The 18,264-nt window shown below is 37.3% G+C and overlaps 1 protein-coding gene and 1 non-coding gene across 2 annotated transcripts in view; one reads left to right on the plus strand and one right to left on the minus strand.

Moving 5' to 3' along the window:
• The window catches only part of LOC137391675 (dynein axonemal heavy chain 5-like), a 60,325-nt gene that overhangs the window by 12,947 nt on the left and 29,114 nt on the right, over positions 1-18,264 (minus strand). The window contains exons 36-58 of the mRNA XM_068078197.1: positions 18,081-18,233; positions 17,282-17,528; positions 16,898-17,089; positions 16,330-16,520; positions 15,919-16,165; positions 14,844-14,972; positions 13,705-13,853; positions 13,296-13,511; positions 12,507-12,677; positions 11,923-12,146; positions 11,000-11,122; positions 10,181-10,250; positions 9,067-9,320; positions 6,287-6,395; positions 5,799-6,008; positions 5,312-5,547; positions 4,939-5,048; positions 4,503-4,720; positions 4,036-4,086; positions 1,523-1,738; positions 1,103-1,326; positions 455-665; positions 52-292 (exon numbers count right to left, since the gene is read on the minus strand). Of these exons, the coding sequence (XP_067934298.1) occupies positions 52-292; positions 455-665; positions 1,103-1,326; positions 1,523-1,738; positions 4,036-4,086; positions 4,503-4,720; positions 4,939-5,048; positions 5,312-5,547; positions 5,799-6,008; positions 6,287-6,395; positions 9,067-9,320; positions 10,181-10,250; positions 11,000-11,122; positions 11,923-12,146; positions 12,507-12,677; positions 13,296-13,511; positions 13,705-13,853; positions 14,844-14,972; positions 15,919-16,165; positions 16,330-16,520; positions 16,898-17,089; positions 17,282-17,528; positions 18,081-18,233 (4,192 nt within the window). The remainder of the gene's footprint in view (positions 1-51; positions 293-454; positions 666-1,102; positions 1,327-1,522; positions 1,739-4,035; positions 4,087-4,502; positions 4,721-4,938; positions 5,049-5,311; positions 5,548-5,798; positions 6,009-6,286; positions 6,396-9,066; positions 9,321-10,180; positions 10,251-10,999; positions 11,123-11,922; positions 12,147-12,506; positions 12,678-13,295; positions 13,512-13,704; positions 13,854-14,843; positions 14,973-15,918; positions 16,166-16,329; positions 16,521-16,897; positions 17,090-17,281; positions 17,529-18,080; positions 18,234-18,264) is intronic.
• On the plus strand, positions 7,107-7,179 carry Trnak-cuu (transfer RNA lysine (anticodon CUU)). Its single transcript has one exon. It is a non-coding gene; the product is annotated as a tRNA-Lys (tRNA).

An 18,264-nucleotide genomic window follows, 5' to 3' on the forward strand; every position in this document is an offset into this window, starting at 1 on the left:
TGATTCAATAGTGCCAACTAGCCATTCTTCCTAAAACCATAATAAACATACCGATATCCTCCAGCATGAGTGGGCGACCTAGAGACAGCGCATCTTCCAGGTGCTGCCGGAAGTATTTGTGATTCAGGTTGGTAAGCTGAAGGTCATTCTTCTGCTCTCTGTTCTTTATCCATGCTTTTCCTTGACCCTGAGGATCGACGAGCAAGGGGTAGCGAGATGCTGTGTTTACTATTATACCGTTTTGAGTCGAGAGCTCATCATTAGGTAGGCCCTCCATATTCCATTCTGTGATCTGGAATTTAAATATAATGGTATGAGAATAAAGTACCACGAGTTACACGCACAAAAGATAGCAGATGTCATGAGAATATAAGTATAGATTTAGCTATCTGTCTATGAGATGAGTATTGCATTAAATTAGCCAATAGCGTATATATGTAGTATGGTAGCTTACCGTAGTGGCAGGGACAAGCATGGATATGATGTTTAGGTCAGCCGTGAATGGAATCTTCCTACTCTTCAGCTCCTTCTCCCAGTTCTTGTTTAGCTGTAGTCTGAAGTCTTGGTTGAAGGGACCAGAATATGAAAGGAAAGCGGAGGAAAGGAAGACGTCTCCCACTAGCCTTCCAAGTTGGGCCCGGAACTCTTTACTCTGTTGAGTCCACCTGTGAAGTAAAGCGGTGTTCCATCTCGTGACCATAATAGACTAAGTTCTATAGACGTTGACACTGTGACAGTTATTACGGTAATGAGAAAATTGAATTTAATGTATGCAACCCTTCCTATGAGAGCAAAATTGAAACGTTCTATTTAATATAAAAATTAAGTGCTTGCCAGGCTTCTGAGTGTCCCTTGCACGCTTATTAGACAGATAGAAGGGATAGATAGAAGCACGACAGACAGACAAACAAAAGCAGACAGGCCAACTTTTACAAAAACTTATTAAAAAAATTTTTTAATAAATTTTCAAAAAGATTCTTGACCATTCTTGACTTCTCGGATAACCAAGGTCCTTTAAAGGTTAATACGATAAATTCAGCTGGATTGGTGAATATATTATAAGGCATCTGTTATAAAAGCAATAAATATGGCAGCTTCATACCTGATCTTTTCATTGCCAAGGCCGTTGATGAGCTCGGATGCAGCGGCCATCTTGCGTCGACAATTGTTAGCATCATCAATAAGTGCTTGCTTCTCCTTCATAGCTTTGTCATACATAGCCTGCACTGCATCCAGCTCCTTCTGTTTAGCGTCAAGCTGAGCCTGCGCTCTGCTGAGGTCTCCCATAGCAGCCTCCAAACGCGCTTCCTGCACCGCTAGGTTGGCCTAAATCATCAAAAAATTACTATGTACTATACAGTCCAGTGCAAGAGCAGCAATGTTTCGTTTACTGAAGTCCCTAGTCAGATGACTTCTTTGTAAGAATTATTTTTAAAAAAGTGAGCAACTCGTGTTGTAAAATCTACTGTCTACAGATGTAATCAAAGAGGTTCACCGAGTAAATCACATTGAGCATGCCTACCTTGAGAGGCAGCACCTCTTTGTTGATGCCAAAGAAAACAGACATGGCTCTGGTCCAAGAACAAAGGCCAGCAACATTTCCACAGACTTTTTTAGCTGTCTCCAGTGTGTAGTCATCTGCGTCGAAATACGCATCAAGCAGCTCAACCACTTCGTCATTGATGGTGTCTTTGGGGAACTGAGTGAGTGACTGCAGGAACCCACCCTGTGACATCAGCTGCAATATAAAGCCACAATTCCCTGTGGTATCAGCTGCAATACAAAGTCACCCTGTGACATCAGCTGCAATACAAAGCCACCCTGTGACATCAGCTGCAATACAAAGTCACCCTGTGACATCAGCTGCAACACAAAGCCACCCTGTGGCATCAGCTGCAATACAAAGTCACCCTGTGACATCAGCTGCAACACAAAGCCACCCTGTGGCATCAGCTGCAATACAAAGTCACCCTGTGGCATCAGCTGCAATACAAAGTCACCCTGTGACATCAGCTGCAACACAAAGTCATCCTGTGACATTAGTTGCAATACAAAGTCACCCTATGACATCAGTTGCAATACAAAGTCACCCTGTGATATCAGCTGCAATACAAAATTCACCCTGTGGCATCAGCTGCAATAGAAAGCCACCGTGTGACATCAGCTGCAATACGAAGCCCCAATTCTCTGTGATATCAGCTGCAATACAAAGCCACAATTCCCTGTGATATCAGCTGCAATACAAAGTCACCCTGTGACATCAGCTGCAATACAAAGTCACCCTGTGACATCAGCTGCAATACAAAGTCACCATGTGACATCAGCTGCAATACAAAGCCACAATTATAGGTTTGCTAAAGATCGAACTGCTGCAAAACTGATAGGTCAGAGTGCAGATTAATTGAGAATAATATCTCCTAACTTCTTCAGAAGAAAACTGAAAAAAAAATTTTTTCAGTCTAGCCGAGCCTAAAAAGTGTACCGCACGAAACAGATTTGTAGCGCTTTTACTACAAACTTACTTTACTCCTAATATTTCTTCTATTATTCTATACTCTACTAATGATCTTTTAGTCTAGAGTTCCCTTTTTATATGCTTTTGCACCGCTTTTAGTTACTATACATGTATATATATGTATATTACTTTATTGACAATAATTTCATTCCGAATAGAAATATTTTTCAAATTATGCCATACAACAATAAAACAAAAAAGAAAAAAGGCAACAGTTGGCCACTGAATCAAAAAAATGGTTTGACAAATAGTGTTTAAAATACCTTTCTCTGCTAAGAAAATGAATATTAGGTTTAACAAAAAACGAAGACACAAACCATGAAAGATCTTGAAAACTTTAATTGAAATAAGATAAACATTTAGCATAAGCAGAGTAAGAAGATGCCAAGATTTGGAAAAATCATTTGCTGGAAAAAGAGATGCTGGAATATGATGATAATTTAGCATTGCAATTAGTCGAAATGCTCATTTTTGCAACAAAAATAAATCATTTGTGACATATCTTGGAGCTACATTATAATAAGTGTGTATACCATAAATAATATGGCGAAATATAAACTGTATGGCCTGCAAAACTGGAGCAGATTCAATGACTTCGTGACCTTGCTACAAATAGTGTCAACATGGTTACCAAGCGAGTCAATCTGTTAAAACAAATCCTAGCAATTATGTCTCACGTTTACGAGTAATAGATAGGCTGTTAAACTTCAGAGTAGTTATTTTGAAGGTTTTCATTTTTATTATAAAGAAGAAAATTCGATTTTTGTAATTGGATTGTCACGTGATTTAAAGTACACCGATTGTTGATCATTTTCATGATGAGATCACAGTTCGCCTCAAGAAGTTGACATAAAAACAACATGAAAACATTTCAACCTACAATTTAAAATTCAAACAAATATTTAACTCCTCACCGGTCATAATTCTCTAAATATAAACATGAAGTTTCTTGAAGCCACGCAGTTAGTGAACGTGAAAGGTAATAAAATGTAAAAGAATCAAAACAAAAGAAATAATTCAAACAAGTTTACACTTCAAGTAGTCTACGAGTAGGTTACACTATGCAGCTCTATAACCAGTTCTACATTCGCCCAAACATCACCTGCATTTCCATAGAGTAGCGATATAGACCTCTTCTTGTTTATTTCTTGTTTATTGATATGTTTTACATATTTACATATTTCTATGTTTTTGTTTTATTGCTTTATGTAAGCATCAGCACTATGCACCGAGTACAACCAAGGAGTTATGATAAGTTGGTTTGGGTTTTGAAATCGATTGAATTACTCAAAGCGTATTCTTATGGGATTATTTCATCCAACATGTCACAGTATTGAAAGATAAAACAGGTCTTGAAATTAATTAAATTCAAATATAAAAGTTTGACTGTAATTGATATCACTTTATGTGTAAAATACTTAACGAAAGGAACAGCGGTGTAAATTAGCAGTGAGACACAATCACTGCAACAGATACAAAAGGGGCCACATTTGTGACTAGAAATCTAAAGCATAAACTACCTTAAGAGACTCTGTCCACGAAGGCTTGATGCTTTCCTTTTCCGGGTCTTTCTGGACAGGGTCGAGTCTCTTCTGGAAGAGTACAAGGCAGCTGTCCATGATTCGCATGATCAGGTGTGGAGGCTTGGCAAGCTTACGAACCGTCGCGATGTCAGCAGGTTTGATTGTGTTCAGCGCTGCTTCGGCTTCATCTAGAGCCGGCTTCGCGACAGCGAGCTTCTCTTCTGCCAACTGAAATCAAGCATCTCTCATGAGCCAGTGTGACAAAAGAGCTCAAATGCTTAGTTTCCGATTTCAGCAGAACATTTCTAGCTTTTAAAGCTGCGGCAAATAAAAACATTCTAACAACTGAGGGTAAGATAGTAGGAAGGTTTGTGTACATAACAGAACTGTAAGTACATACTTAATAATTGCCGCTCGCCTCTTTGCCCATTAACTTACAATTGTTGTAGGCGGTGTGCGCTTACCTTTTTCTCTACGTCGATCGCGTCGACAATACTTTGAGCTTTGTCTTTGACTTTCTGCACTTGATTCTTTACTTTCTCTGCAGCAGCTGCTGATTTGGTAACTTCCTTCAACACTTCTTCTGCCTTCGCGGAGGCAACAGCCAAATCTTTCTCTTTGACAGCTAGTTCCTTGGAGAGCTCAGTTACTTGCTCTGAAGCTTCTATTAGCTTGTCCAAACCTAATAATGATCTCATCATGAGAAGAAAGATCCACTATTCACAAAACACGCTAAGTAATCTTGGAGCTGTACATTGTCATCTCAGACGCTGTCCACAACACTTACCACCCCAACACTTTATGTTTGTAAACTCTGCAGAGAATAAGAACTGTTCTACACAAAGACATCTGCATCGGCATGTTGCAATGCCAGATAATAGAATAGACTCAATAACATACCCGTATTCATACGATGCTCGAGTTCAGAGATTTCCTTTCGCTTCACGCCATAAACCTCCTTATAGCCAGCAAGGAAAGACAAGTATGATTTTGGTGTCACATGGGTTGATCTACAATGGATACAGTGTCAAAGGTTTAAAATTAAGTGAGTCTGTTTAAAGATCCATGCGCCTATCTTTAGACAAGAGATTCCTTCATGCATCTATGACAACATGGTGTACAACATAATGAAGAATTAGCGTCAGATTGTGAAGGTTGTCGGTACAGCCTATTATAGAGTGTATTAAATTCAAACGAATAACCGTCATCACACGCGAGTCTCAACCCCGGAGCAGCCATAGGCATATCGGGAAAATAAAAGTGACGTGCTGACCTTCTATATCTCTGGAAGTAGTCGACACAGCTCTCTGCGACCCCATCGTGTGTCGTTCCCATTGTCTGTATCACCTGTTTCTTTACCTCCTCAGTGCAAACTATGTCAAACTTGCTGAGGAAATGATTGGCAACAGCGATCAGCGCATCCTTGGGCCACCTCTGGAACCAGTCCATTGTGCAGCCGGATATGAGGCCAGGGAACTTGAGAGCACGACTCCTGAACTTCTCACCAACCTAACAAAGGAAGAAATCTATGTGCTGCATGGCAACCTTATAGAACACTTGACACCAAATCAGAAAGTAGGCCTTACAAGAAATTTACAGAAATTACTAGATTTATGAATATAAACTTACAATTAACTTTTATAACAGAATTATGTAGTTGAAAATTTCTTAAACCACTAAAAATCTTAAAACCACAAAAATTACTTTTATGAGTGATATCTTGTGACAACTAAAGACAGGTAGAAACGTAGACAACATACAGGGGAAAAGCACAGGCAGACATGCAGGTTCTGTCTAGTTCTGGATAGGAAGTAGTCATTGAGATTTTCAAGTGAGGGAGGCCTTCGAGGGTACTCTTTCTTCATGACTGGAACTAGTTCATTCAAAATCTCGTCCATCTCATCTCGGGCAAACAAGTTAGACACGACACCAGAAGACAGAACATTGTTCAGGTACTCCAAGAACCCTTCCTACAATTAAACCGAGATAGAAATATGGTAGTTGCACACTTTGAATAATTTGTTAGACAATAGATAATGGTAGGCCTCCTACTATCCATGTAATACAGCACATTCTGTATAACTATTTTGTTTTATCTGTTATGCAGTCATTTAAAGCATGTGTCGACGAGTGTCAGCTATTTGTAAATTTCCTCAGTAGTCTATGAATTTATAATATATTTATTATATCTTCAAACTTATGGCAGCAATATAGAGGAATTAGAAGCTTTGATTTCATAAGTACGAACCTCCTTAATCTCCTGGTCTGTGAATATAAAGGTGATGCCTTTGCCTTGGGATCCTGCAGTTCGGTACAAGTATTTGAGGTCTTCCATTAGATTGGATGTGTTGTACGACCTGAAAGATGGGGACAAAGAAATGGGAGTCAATTCTATAAAACAACTGCAATAGTTGATGCAAGCCGCTCACTTCACTTGGTGCAGCGCCAGTGAGTTATGCCATCTTGGGATGCCATGCACTAACATGGAACACAATTAAATTTATCTTCTGTCTTATATTCCAGGAGGTTCACTTTCTTCTATTCATCCCCAAGGGCTAGTCTGAGATGTTATAAAATGCACCCTTTTTACTGACTTGCACATAAATAAAAAACTACCCCTTATCACTTCATCACCACAGACTAATGTCCCCTATTTTGTTCATGAATACCCCTTTCCACACAGTGGAAAGGGGTATTCATGTACCAAGCTAAAACACACCCTTTTTTATGAAAGCATTCTAGAGTGTCAGGCCACCAAAAACACCCCTAAAACATGCTTTTTTCCGTCGAATCCTTGGAGATGAAAGTTGAGAGTGAACCACCTGGGTCTTATATTAAGAAACAGTAATAGTATAACAATCCTAGAAGTTTATTTTCACAAATTGTGACAGGAGCCTTTATACTTGACGAATAGGTAATATTTATTAGCTGCTTGTCAATAACCAAGCATCATCTGATTGTACTATACTATCTATATGGTATGAAAGTTCAAAGCTAAATAAAGATTGCTCATATATATATCCGATAGGCTTGATACTCTTCGACCTTACGGCGTCGCAACGCAGCGAGCCCGGGTAGCTCAGTCGGTAGAGCATGGGACTCTTAATCCCAGGGTCGTGGGTTCGAGCCCCACCTCGGGCGCAGCTTTTTCACTTATAGCAACCCACGAATAAATCGTTATTTTACAACTACAGTTACTGTACTTATATGACTACGAACAGGAATTTTTCGATATGCATCGTTTTACTATAACTATATTTTGCAGTACATATTTGCCTCGCACACAGTCACATCATGACTTACAATAGGCTCTACGTACGAATTCTATGACACCAAAGGAGGCTTCAACGTACATACTAAAGCGCTAAGTTTCTTAAAAAAGCAGTTTAAAAAATGAGAAGTTCAGCAAAATTACAAAGAAAACAGAAAAAATTAATAAATAGCAGATTAGTAAAGTTTACTTTTAAACTTGATTTAGTCAAAATAAATTATGCCACATCTCTCTGGCCGCTTATATCACCCAACCTAACATCACGGAGTCAACACCTTGTTCACATGTCTCCCAGGAACAGTAACAACTAAAACTCCTTTTTCTTGAATATTACTTACTAGTATTTTTCTTATAATTTAGTTTTTTTGTTTTACTTCTAACATAGTTTTATATAATACACTAGAAATTCCACTGTCATACAGCCCACGACCAAAGTGATATTGGAAAAAAAAGGGTACTGATGGTTGAGAAATGCAATATTAGCAGTCAAATGGCACTGCAGCACAATAGGATAACTGCAATGGTAGCTGTAATGTGCTGGGTGTGGGCGTTATTATATACAACAAACAGCAATAATGAAAGGAAAAGATTATATGTTTATATTTTTCCCCCTGCAATAGGAGAAATGCAATATTGGCCAATGTTAGAAGTAAAATGCACTGATATTATTAGAATAACCAATATTATTAATATAGTAATAATAGAAAACCAATGCACAATTTTGTTTACATTTCAAAACGTCATAGCTAACAATATCAACAAGTTGTGATATTTATATAGATTTTTAGAAAATCTATTTTTAGAAAATCTATTTAACAAAACTATTTACAAAAAATATTAGCAGTAACATATTACCCATCATCAATGTTGTTAGTGTGACTATTACACTTCAATAGTCATCTAAACTTATAATTAAATATTGTAATAATCTCATAAGAATCGTTAGAAAAAAATATCATTGTCATTTCCTTGACTTTCATTGCTTTGGACATCAGTTAGAATACCAAAGTACTCAAAAGTTTCCAAAACGTCAGCTACTTTGAAATCGGCAAAAAAGAAACGATTTCTGTACTTCTACGTTAATTACAGAAACCTTCGGCAATTCGACAATGCTATAGACTGGTGAAATGTGCACGTTAATTTTTCGTGAAATGCGCACAATTTAATGATTCTATTCTCTGTCGCCCGGCGTTTCAATTTCCGGTCTTAACTTTTATTAAACCAAGCTTGTCAAGCGTTTTGTGATGAATTTCGGCCAAATTAATTTGTCTATTTGTGTATAATCCGATCAGATGGGTAAGTTTTAAGAGACTGTCGACAATTTACAAAGACTTGGTAACATATTTAAACAGGCTTATATGTGTTTTGTATTGTTATTATACTTTAACGACTCTACAAAACGATGGTTAAATTTGATGATGAGATTTTGAAACGGCACAAACAAGGGTTTGTGCCGTTGTTAATGAATAATTTTTGTAAGTTGTGTGCACATGCATTTATCATAAAAACTCTCCAACTTCGCTCCCGCTCGTTTGGTCGTGGGATAATATGTATTATATAAACATATTATGTTTTACTGCTATGTGTAATTATCTGCAGCATTTATCAAGGAGTAATCATAACACTGTACATGTATTTACATTGTCAATCAAGACGAAATATTCTGCTCAAACATATAGAAGTTTTAACATATGAAGCAGATCTTGTAACAGTTTAACTTCTGGTTGAGAGTTTTAATTGTTTAGAGTATCACCAACCTTGTAAGGGTAATTTGAAATGTCTTGTATCCTGCAATGAAGGAAGCTAACTTAGTTAAGGATTGTTTGCCACTTCCACCAACTCCCACAAGCAGAGCATTTCCTCTCGGGGTGCGAATGATGCGTGAAATCTTTACAAGATGCACCATGGCATCTTGGAAAAATACGAGATCCATATGGCCTCCTCTGATGGCTTCGTTGTACTGCCCCATGAACATGAGAAGCCTCTCTTCCAGTTGCTCAAATGAGTTGATCTATAACAATATACCAGCTGCATTTGAATCTAATCCTTGATAGCTATCTTTCACCTTACCATTTTACATTAAAGAACAGCGTTATGTGAAAAAATCTTTTTTTTTCAATACACATAATTTACTTTAATTTACTATTTGATGCTTTTTGTCTCATGGTTTAATTAGTTTTAAACAGCATTGACCGGTGTGAGTAACGTTAATATTGATCTAATTGATACTTTACGCATTAAGTTTTATATGTATTTATACTAGCTGTGCCTCCCAACGTTGCCCGGGTATTAAAAATCAGCTTCTAAACAATGAGAAGTGATGAGAGTTGCCTACCACTTGCTATTAGCCTGGCACATTGCCAATGGAAAAGTCCAGTAAGCTAGTTAATAAGCACTAGGCGTTTAATGACGGTACGCCATGACGTTGCGCCAGCGTTGTCCAGCTACAGCTATTCTAATAATAGCTATAGCTGGAGGGAGGGACACACATACATACTTTGAGAAATATAGAATAGAAATATATATATATAGATTAACATCATAAATCTAATTTATATTGAAAATCATAAAACCAATTTATATTGAAAATTACAAATCTAATTTATATTTAAAATTATACAACCCATTTAAAATTATAAATCAAATTTATATTTAAAATTATACAATCAATTTATATTTAAAATTACAAATCAAATTTATATTTAAAATTCTAAATCAAATTTATATATATGCATAGGATTTGTGTCTTGTTAAAAGATTTCAAAAAATTAATTTGGAAAACCTTTCGGTATGAAATAAAATTATAACAAGTAAAGTAATTAAAATAAAATATGCAATTTTTTACGAGAATTATATACAATTACAACTTACCGGTTCATAAACTTTGGGCATATCAAAGTCCGCATCATCTGGTTCATCACCTGTTGCCTCTGGAGCATCCCTACATAAATTCAAATCCAAATAAATATCTCTCCACTAAATATCTCCCCAATTACATTTCAGTTGGTAAGCCAATGAAATAAATTGAAACACTCAGTTAGCCAATGAAAGAGCAAGAAACTTAGGAATGACAAGCAACAGAAACTCTGATATATACAGAGACAGTAACGTGAAACTGATAGAGTAATGAGGCACACAAACTCATATGAAATACTTAATTCATCATGGCAGCTTCTGCATCGAAATCCCTGAATTAACAAACATAAATCACTTTTACTTTATTTTCAGCGTTTACATAAACAAACCAACTGAATGATGTATAATATTATCGTAAGTTGTGCAAAGTCACTGTAGTAATCTTAAACGAACTTATAAGGAGTTGTTAGAAGACAACTCCCAAATAATAAATTCAAAGTTACTAATCATACAATGGCACAGTATAAGTAGCAGATATAAAACAGCTCATGAGTTATACAAAGTTATGTTGTTAGCACGCTGAGCAAACATGCCAAATAAAGAGGCACAACTTTAGTGTCAAAAGAGCTGAAGCCCATTAAATTGATAATCAGTGAATGGATTTGACAGCAAATGATAAACACAGCAAAGGAGTTTTGCAAATGTGAACAGTTAACAGAGTGTTAGCGCGTGCAGCACCTATTGTTCAATTACCATAGATATGTAATATCTTTTAAAGAGTGACAAACTCTCTTATATTTATGTCTATGACAATTTGGAGTAGATTTGGGCTACCTGAGAAAGTCACAGAACCAGAGGTTCTTAGCGAGGGCTGGTACGAAATCCTCACCCACACTCTCGGATATAACACGATCAATTGTTTTGTCCATCCAGCGGATATCATCAAAATTAGTAAACCTAAGAGTTATTGAAGACAACAATGAGTGCTGAACAAGCATTAAACACAGCAACCGACTTTCTCAACTTGACCAGCCAGCATTGGATTGAATGTCATATATTCTGTATTACCAGTAAACATTGTTTACAACTTGTTATTGAATACTGGCTGGTCAAAGATTAAGATAGTCTTGACAAACGTGTGAAGAAGCTGAAAGCTTTGTGCCAGTGCGGTGCGTGGTTACATCCACCCGTTAAGCTTGCGCGTGGTAACCATTACCTCAGAAAATCTACATAATATTCAGTTTTGTCAGCGGCAGCACCAAGCTCGTCGCCGAACTCCTCTAGGACTACTCTACTAAGGGTTTTGGTAAACCAGCCATAATCATCTAAGTGTGTAAACCTGCAAATTTCTACACCGCTATAGGAAATGCAAATACATGCAGAGTACAGTGATATGCTACATTTCAGTGAGATATTACAAAGTAACACAGCGCTAACAGGCATAAACTTGTTCTGGAGTTGTCTCCGCATGCACCCAGTCTTACAAACAGATACCTTTGGTCAATCCGGATGATGTAAACAGAAAAGAGAGTAAATATTGTTAATGTTGGAATGTCTCCAATGAGTAAACAAATAAATTACAACACAAGCACTTACATATCATGATTTATCGGCTGTGATATTTGACACACTAAATATATTACAGCTGATAAAATTTACAACTATTTCCGAGCTGAGAAAAATCACATCTACTCATAATTCTCACTGAACCAAGTTATTATTAAAAATTTCAAGCCAGTGCCTGACTAACTTTATACCTGTCAGCAATCACTCGGCAGCACTCGTGCTTCCACAAACCAAGCAATATTTGAGGACTGGTGACAATATCGTATGATGTGTTGATCATGCCCTGCCAGATTCTGGAGAGATCTCTTAGATTGAAAACATAGTGAAACTTTGCTGGTGTGGGCAACATTTTCAGCTTGGTCAGCTGCCATAGACGCCTCGTTACTGGTACCAGCTTAGCTACCAGGTCTCTAACCTAGAAAGCGTAAACATCATCAGTGTTAATAGCCTCGGGTCAAACCGGTAGAGAACTAAAATTCACCAACTAGATGAACCAAATGCACGCTTGTTGGAGTAGACCAATTCCAATGCTTTAACGTTGGTAGCACAATCTTTACTACAATAAGATTGGTGTCTGTCTGTTTGTCTAGCCATCTGTCAAAAACAACGGTTAAAGCTTAGGGTAAAATATGGTTTTGTACAGGACTCGAACTCGTAACAATAAAAAGTGTGAGAATATTGTCAGGAATAGATAAACTATCCGTGAAAAGACAACACTTTAAAAAGTAAGTGCATGCCATCAAACACTTTGGATTAAGTATCAGGTAAACAGTACCTCCTCAGTAAAGCGCCTCTGTTCACAGTAGTGTCCACAGCCAATCACACTGAAGATTTTATCTATAGAGGAATTAGAGGGCAACGTACAGTTGAGAATGGTAAACTGTCTCTTCAGTCGCTGTGGGATGTCATTACGACCTCCGCCTGGTTGAATCATGGCTGCCAGAAACTATAACAACGATTTGTTATTTATTAAAAAGAAACACTTCTTAACAGTGCTTTAGTTAATATATGAAATGGGATAAACATTTGTTTGACTGGGAACCTGAAATAGAATATCCTCCAAACTACATATTAGTGTAGTTCAATGATTTGAAGAGAAATATATTTAGGTAATTGCCAATTTAGCTGTTAAAAATTCTAGAAACTGTGAAAAGTATAGATACCCGTAACTATTATTTGCAACATCTTTACTATAATAAGAGCTGTGTCCCTCCGTTGGTTCGAAGCCTGAGTTTGAGGTTAGAATGAAGATTCCTTTGTACAGGATCCAAAGTTTTGACATTTGGCTTGGCAGCCTGACACTCTAACAACTGTACTACTTGACCGCCTTCAGCCATTTCAGAATAATTGTGCACATAGTTATTCTATGTACTTTATCAGCTCACCTAACAATCTCTCACCGCGGACTAAACTACTCGGGTACTACAAATAGTTTTATAAGAAAGAACTCTTCTCACTACAATTTGCAAAACTGCAAACTGCAATTTGCAAAGTTTCCCGGAGCAATTGTCATTTTATAAATTAGTAAAAAAACAGTATTTTACTTGATGACAGTAGAGCATACCTGGACATCCACAATGTTGGTAAAGTCTCCAGGCTTCTCAAGGTTGTAGAAGCCCTTCATCTCCATGAGTTGTCGCACAATCTCATTGGCTACTTGGTCATTCCATTCATTGATAACAGGCATGTTTATGTCATCAATGAACACTGTCATCTTCTTGCCTGCTGGAGGGCCGTATGTGTTTCCCATTCTTTTGTCTACATAGCTCTCAATTGTCCTCTGCAAACATTCAAACTACACGCTAAACCATAGACATCATTAAAATCGGTTCCTTTTCGTGTACTTGACAATCACTGCAACAAATGTATCGCTCTCTTCTAAAGCAAAGCAATTCGTCTTCACCAACTATGAACTACCTGCTGAGTTGAATGTAACACATAGTGATGTGTTATGTACCTTAATGTCTACTGACCTGGAAGAGCAAAGGTGTTGTAGCACTAGAGAAGTTGAAGGCCTTAGCCATGTGAGCTTCTGGGTTGTACTTCCCTGTGAAGCCGTTGATCATGACAGTCTTGGCAGTACCCTGTTCACCAATCAGTAGAACAGCCTTGTCCTGCTTGGCTGAAACAGCGTACCAGATCATTAATCAAGGGATATTTGTTATATATGCATAGTTATGTTCTGAGTGTGGCTCTATCTCAATACATGAACTCAGGCTACATAGGGTCAGATGACCTTGGTCTACGTCCTATATATCTCTAGATGACACTCCATGAGAAGGGTTATATGATGAGTTGAGAAGAAATAGTGTCCTAATACATGCATCAGAACCGTGGGAGATTAAACAATATAGATTGAGATGAAGGAAAGTTTAAAAAGCTTTGATAAAAAAATCAAGAACTACAACTATTAAAATGTTTTACAGACAATACTAGATTGGACGATTAATTGAATCTACATGTCATCATGCTAACACAATCTACATGTCATCATGCTAATAGAATCTACATGTCATCATGCTAACACAATCTACATGTCATCATGCTAACACAATCTACATGTCATCATGCTAACACAATCTACATGTCATCATGCTAACACAATCTACATGTCATCATGCTAACACAATTTACATGTCATCATGCTAACACAATCTACATGTCATCATGCTAATTGAATCTACGTATCATCATGCTAACACAATCTACGTGTCATCATGCTAACACAATCTACATGTCATCATGCTAACACAATCTACATGTCATCATGCTAATTGAATCTACGTGTCATCATGCTAACACAATCTACATGTCATCATGCTAACACAATCTACATGTCATCATGTTAACACAATCTACATGTCATCATGCTAATAGAATCTACGTGTCATCATGCTAATAGAATCTACATGTCATCATGCTCATAAAATCTTTCACAATACAAATTTAATGGTACAACTACGACTAAGTCTTAACGCTGTTACAATTTCAGTTTAATTTATGACCTGAAACACATCAATTGGGGACACAATACTTGGCACACACATGGCTCTGCAGATTTTGCGCCATAACTATAGAAAAGAAATACAGAAAGAATGTGTTAAATTCTTACCGATAGTGTTTATGAGGAAGTCAGTGCGAACATTGTCAACCATAGGAACAAGAATGTCTCCGTATTCAGGAGTATGATCTGGTGGGTAGACATAGTTCTCTACCCTCGTGTCCCAGTGTTGCCATGTGCCTAAAAAACCACAGCAGCTCCATTATTTCTGTTTTTAATACAGATAATCCTGCTCGATACCAGTTATCACAATCCATCTAAGCCAACAACAACTGGGTGTGTACCCTCGTCACTCTTGACAACAACTGAGTATGTACCCTCATCACACTCAACAACAACTAGGTATGTACCCTCATCACTCAATTACCATAGTAAGAGAGACCAGCGATGACTGTAAAACTTAAAAAACTGCAAAGTATGATCCTAAACCCAAATTTTACATACACTAGAACAGCCGTAAATCGTTGTGAGCAAGTTCATGAATAAATATAGTCTAAAATTATAATACATGTATTTGCTTTACCTGAGAACAATGCACCAAACTGGCTCTCTCATTCATTTTTTAATGTTAATAAAAATGTTATGATGAAAACATGCAACCAAAACGTTTCTTGTGAATGACCTTGACCCTTGTAATGTAGCCTTTGAAAAACAACAAGCTACTTTAGCAACATTTGCTTCTCGAAACTAGCTCCTAATCCAAGCTCCTAATCTAAGCTCCTAATCTAACTAGCATTTTACTAGCATTTTACTAGCATTTTACTAGCATTCTACTAGCATTATATAAGTATTCTACTAGCATTCTATTAGCATTATACTAGTATTCTACTAGCATTATACTAACATTATACTAGTATTCTACTAGCATTATACTAACATTTTACTAGTATTCTACTAGCATTATACTAACATTTTACTAGCATTCTACTAGCATTATACCAGCATTTTACAAGCATTATACTAGTAATCTACTAGCATTATACTAGCATTCTACTAGCATTATACTAGTATTCTACTAGCATTATGCTAGTATTCTACTAACATTATACTAGTATTCTACTAGCATTATACTAGTATTCTACTAACATTTTATTAGCAATACCCGACTGGTCCACAATTTACTAACCGTCAGTATGCACAAAGTAGTCAAACATAGTCTCATCACTGCCTTCTGAAATTTGAGGCATGTCTAGCTTGAACTCTTCATTGTTCCTCATAAACTCCTCAAGTTTGAGACGATCAGAGATTTCTAGGAAGGCTCCAACACTCCACATGATTGTGAACACAAAAAGCTTGGCAAAATGATCCCTAGAGATGGTGCTTCCCTGTCGCTCATCTTCGACTGGAATCAAGCCTTGGAGAAGATTGGTTGCCTGCAGAACACACATGATGCTGTAACTAAAATTATCAGCTGCAACTCAACAAACAACAAATAATGAATGAAATTTATCATTGTCTATGTGCCGACAAACTATAAACTTTAAAATAGTTTTTACCGAATTTGTACGTATAATTTTTTATTATGGAATGAATCTACCTGAGTGATAATAAAAGCTTCTAAGACATCCATCTTAAAGACAAGATTCTGTATGGCGTATCTGTATATGCCAGGGAAGGCCTCTTCAAACAGGGAGAGGATTATATCTCTCTCGTGAGGCGCACGGATATTGAGCCAGCCTTGCATGATTGGTTTCCAATCGAGGGCAGAGCTCGACATGTAGACCATACCTGTAGAAGAATGGCGAGAATAAACACACTCAAGATAATATCTCACTAAATGTAGATACCATCTATTACAAAGATAAATTCTAATCTATAGAAGATGAGAATGTACAGTAATAGATAAATTGAAGTACACCACGTTCTATCAGTTGCCTCATTTGGATGTTTTTTTGTAACTCAGTCATACTCTGCTTTCTCACAATTTTACTATAGCATAAGAAGCTATAGCTTGCTATAGCATAAGAAGCTACATACTGAAAAGCAACATGCTATAACATTGTTATAACCAAAATCTACATTGATTCAACTTTACTTCATTTAAACATTCATTGAGCAAATGTATGATTCATGTAATATAACATCGGCAAACAAGAAAAATTTACCATTTCTAGACACAGTGGCAGGAGAGGCGTTGTCGATATTGTGTGGTTCGAAAATGATTTTACAGTTGGGAGCCATAGGGATTCGATCGCCATTGGCCAGTGTGAGGGTCTTGTTATCATCCAGCACAGAGTTGAGATTCTCAATCCAAATGGCATCTACTGGTCCATCCAACACCAGCCATACGTGATCTCCTAATATGAGAAGAGAATGTATCAAGCTGAGGGGTGGTATTGCTGAACCCTATACTCACTACATCAGCTCAGTCAGTGCCTTCGCTACAATCTCATTTGAATAAAATGTGGTAGCAGCATATTCGCTATGGGAAGGACTAATAACAAATTGGAGCTGTAATTACAGTTAAAGTAACCCTGCTGCTAACAAACCTTTCTTTGCTTTTAGCGTTCTTCTCCAGAGTGTGGAGAAAATGCCGTCGGTCCAATCATTAGTGGCGACATCTAGTCTACCAAACATTTGAGGGGCTGTAATAGCCTTTGGGTTCATTCTCATCTCCTTGTGCGCCTCTCCACAGTCTGTCATAGCCTTCATAAGAATGTGTATGCAGCAGGTTTTACCCGCACCAGATGGCCCTAGCGTCATCATGCCATGTCGGACTCTCTGTGTCTCGAACAGCTGTAATGTAGAGAAAATTATTAATCCTAATATCTCTCAACATACGCACTGATCTTGTCTTGCGCCTGTAAAAAGTTTGTTAATGGCCGTCTGATAACGGCATGGTTGAGCCACCGTAATATATAAAACATTATGTAGCCATAACTAGATAAGAAGGAAAATCAAAAAAAAGATAACATGAAAATAAGAACATGAGAATAAATAGTAGCCACATTTTTATTCATAATTTATAATTGACGAGTGGCTTATGGATCAACTTATTCTTCCTGCTAGTAAACTACCGTACCTAAAAGCCTGCGATCAAACATTTCAAGTTTAACACAGCAACGTTGAGCACTTCTTTCATTAGCCAGCTGACTCTGACCAGCAATTTTTAACATGTACAACTTCAACCAGCAAACAAAGCCAACAAGAACTTTGCCTTGCAATACAAAATGGAAAGCCAATTCGACAGAGATAAAAGTTTGAAATTTTATTCAAATAAACTGAATTCGAACCAACGATAAAGAATGCTGTGCATGTAGGTGCATGATGACAACCAGAAGCACATACTTGAATAAGCTTGAGCACCCAAGATGGATGAAAGATAAGTTTGGCATCTTCCACCTGTCGCTGTATGGCACCCTCAAGCTCTGGATAGCCTGCCTTGTCCAGCACAATACCAGGAAACAAGTCATTGATGAGTGACAGGAAGAGAGGTTCATCCTATAGTGAAAAAAAATATATAAAATAAACT

Source organism: Watersipora subatra, chromosome 3 (assembly GCF_963576615.1).
Source record: "Watersipora subatra chromosome 3, tzWatSuba1.1, whole genome shotgun sequence".
Taxonomy (NCBI): Eukaryota; Metazoa; Bryozoa; class Gymnolaemata; order Cheilostomatida; family Watersiporidae; genus Watersipora; species Watersipora subatra.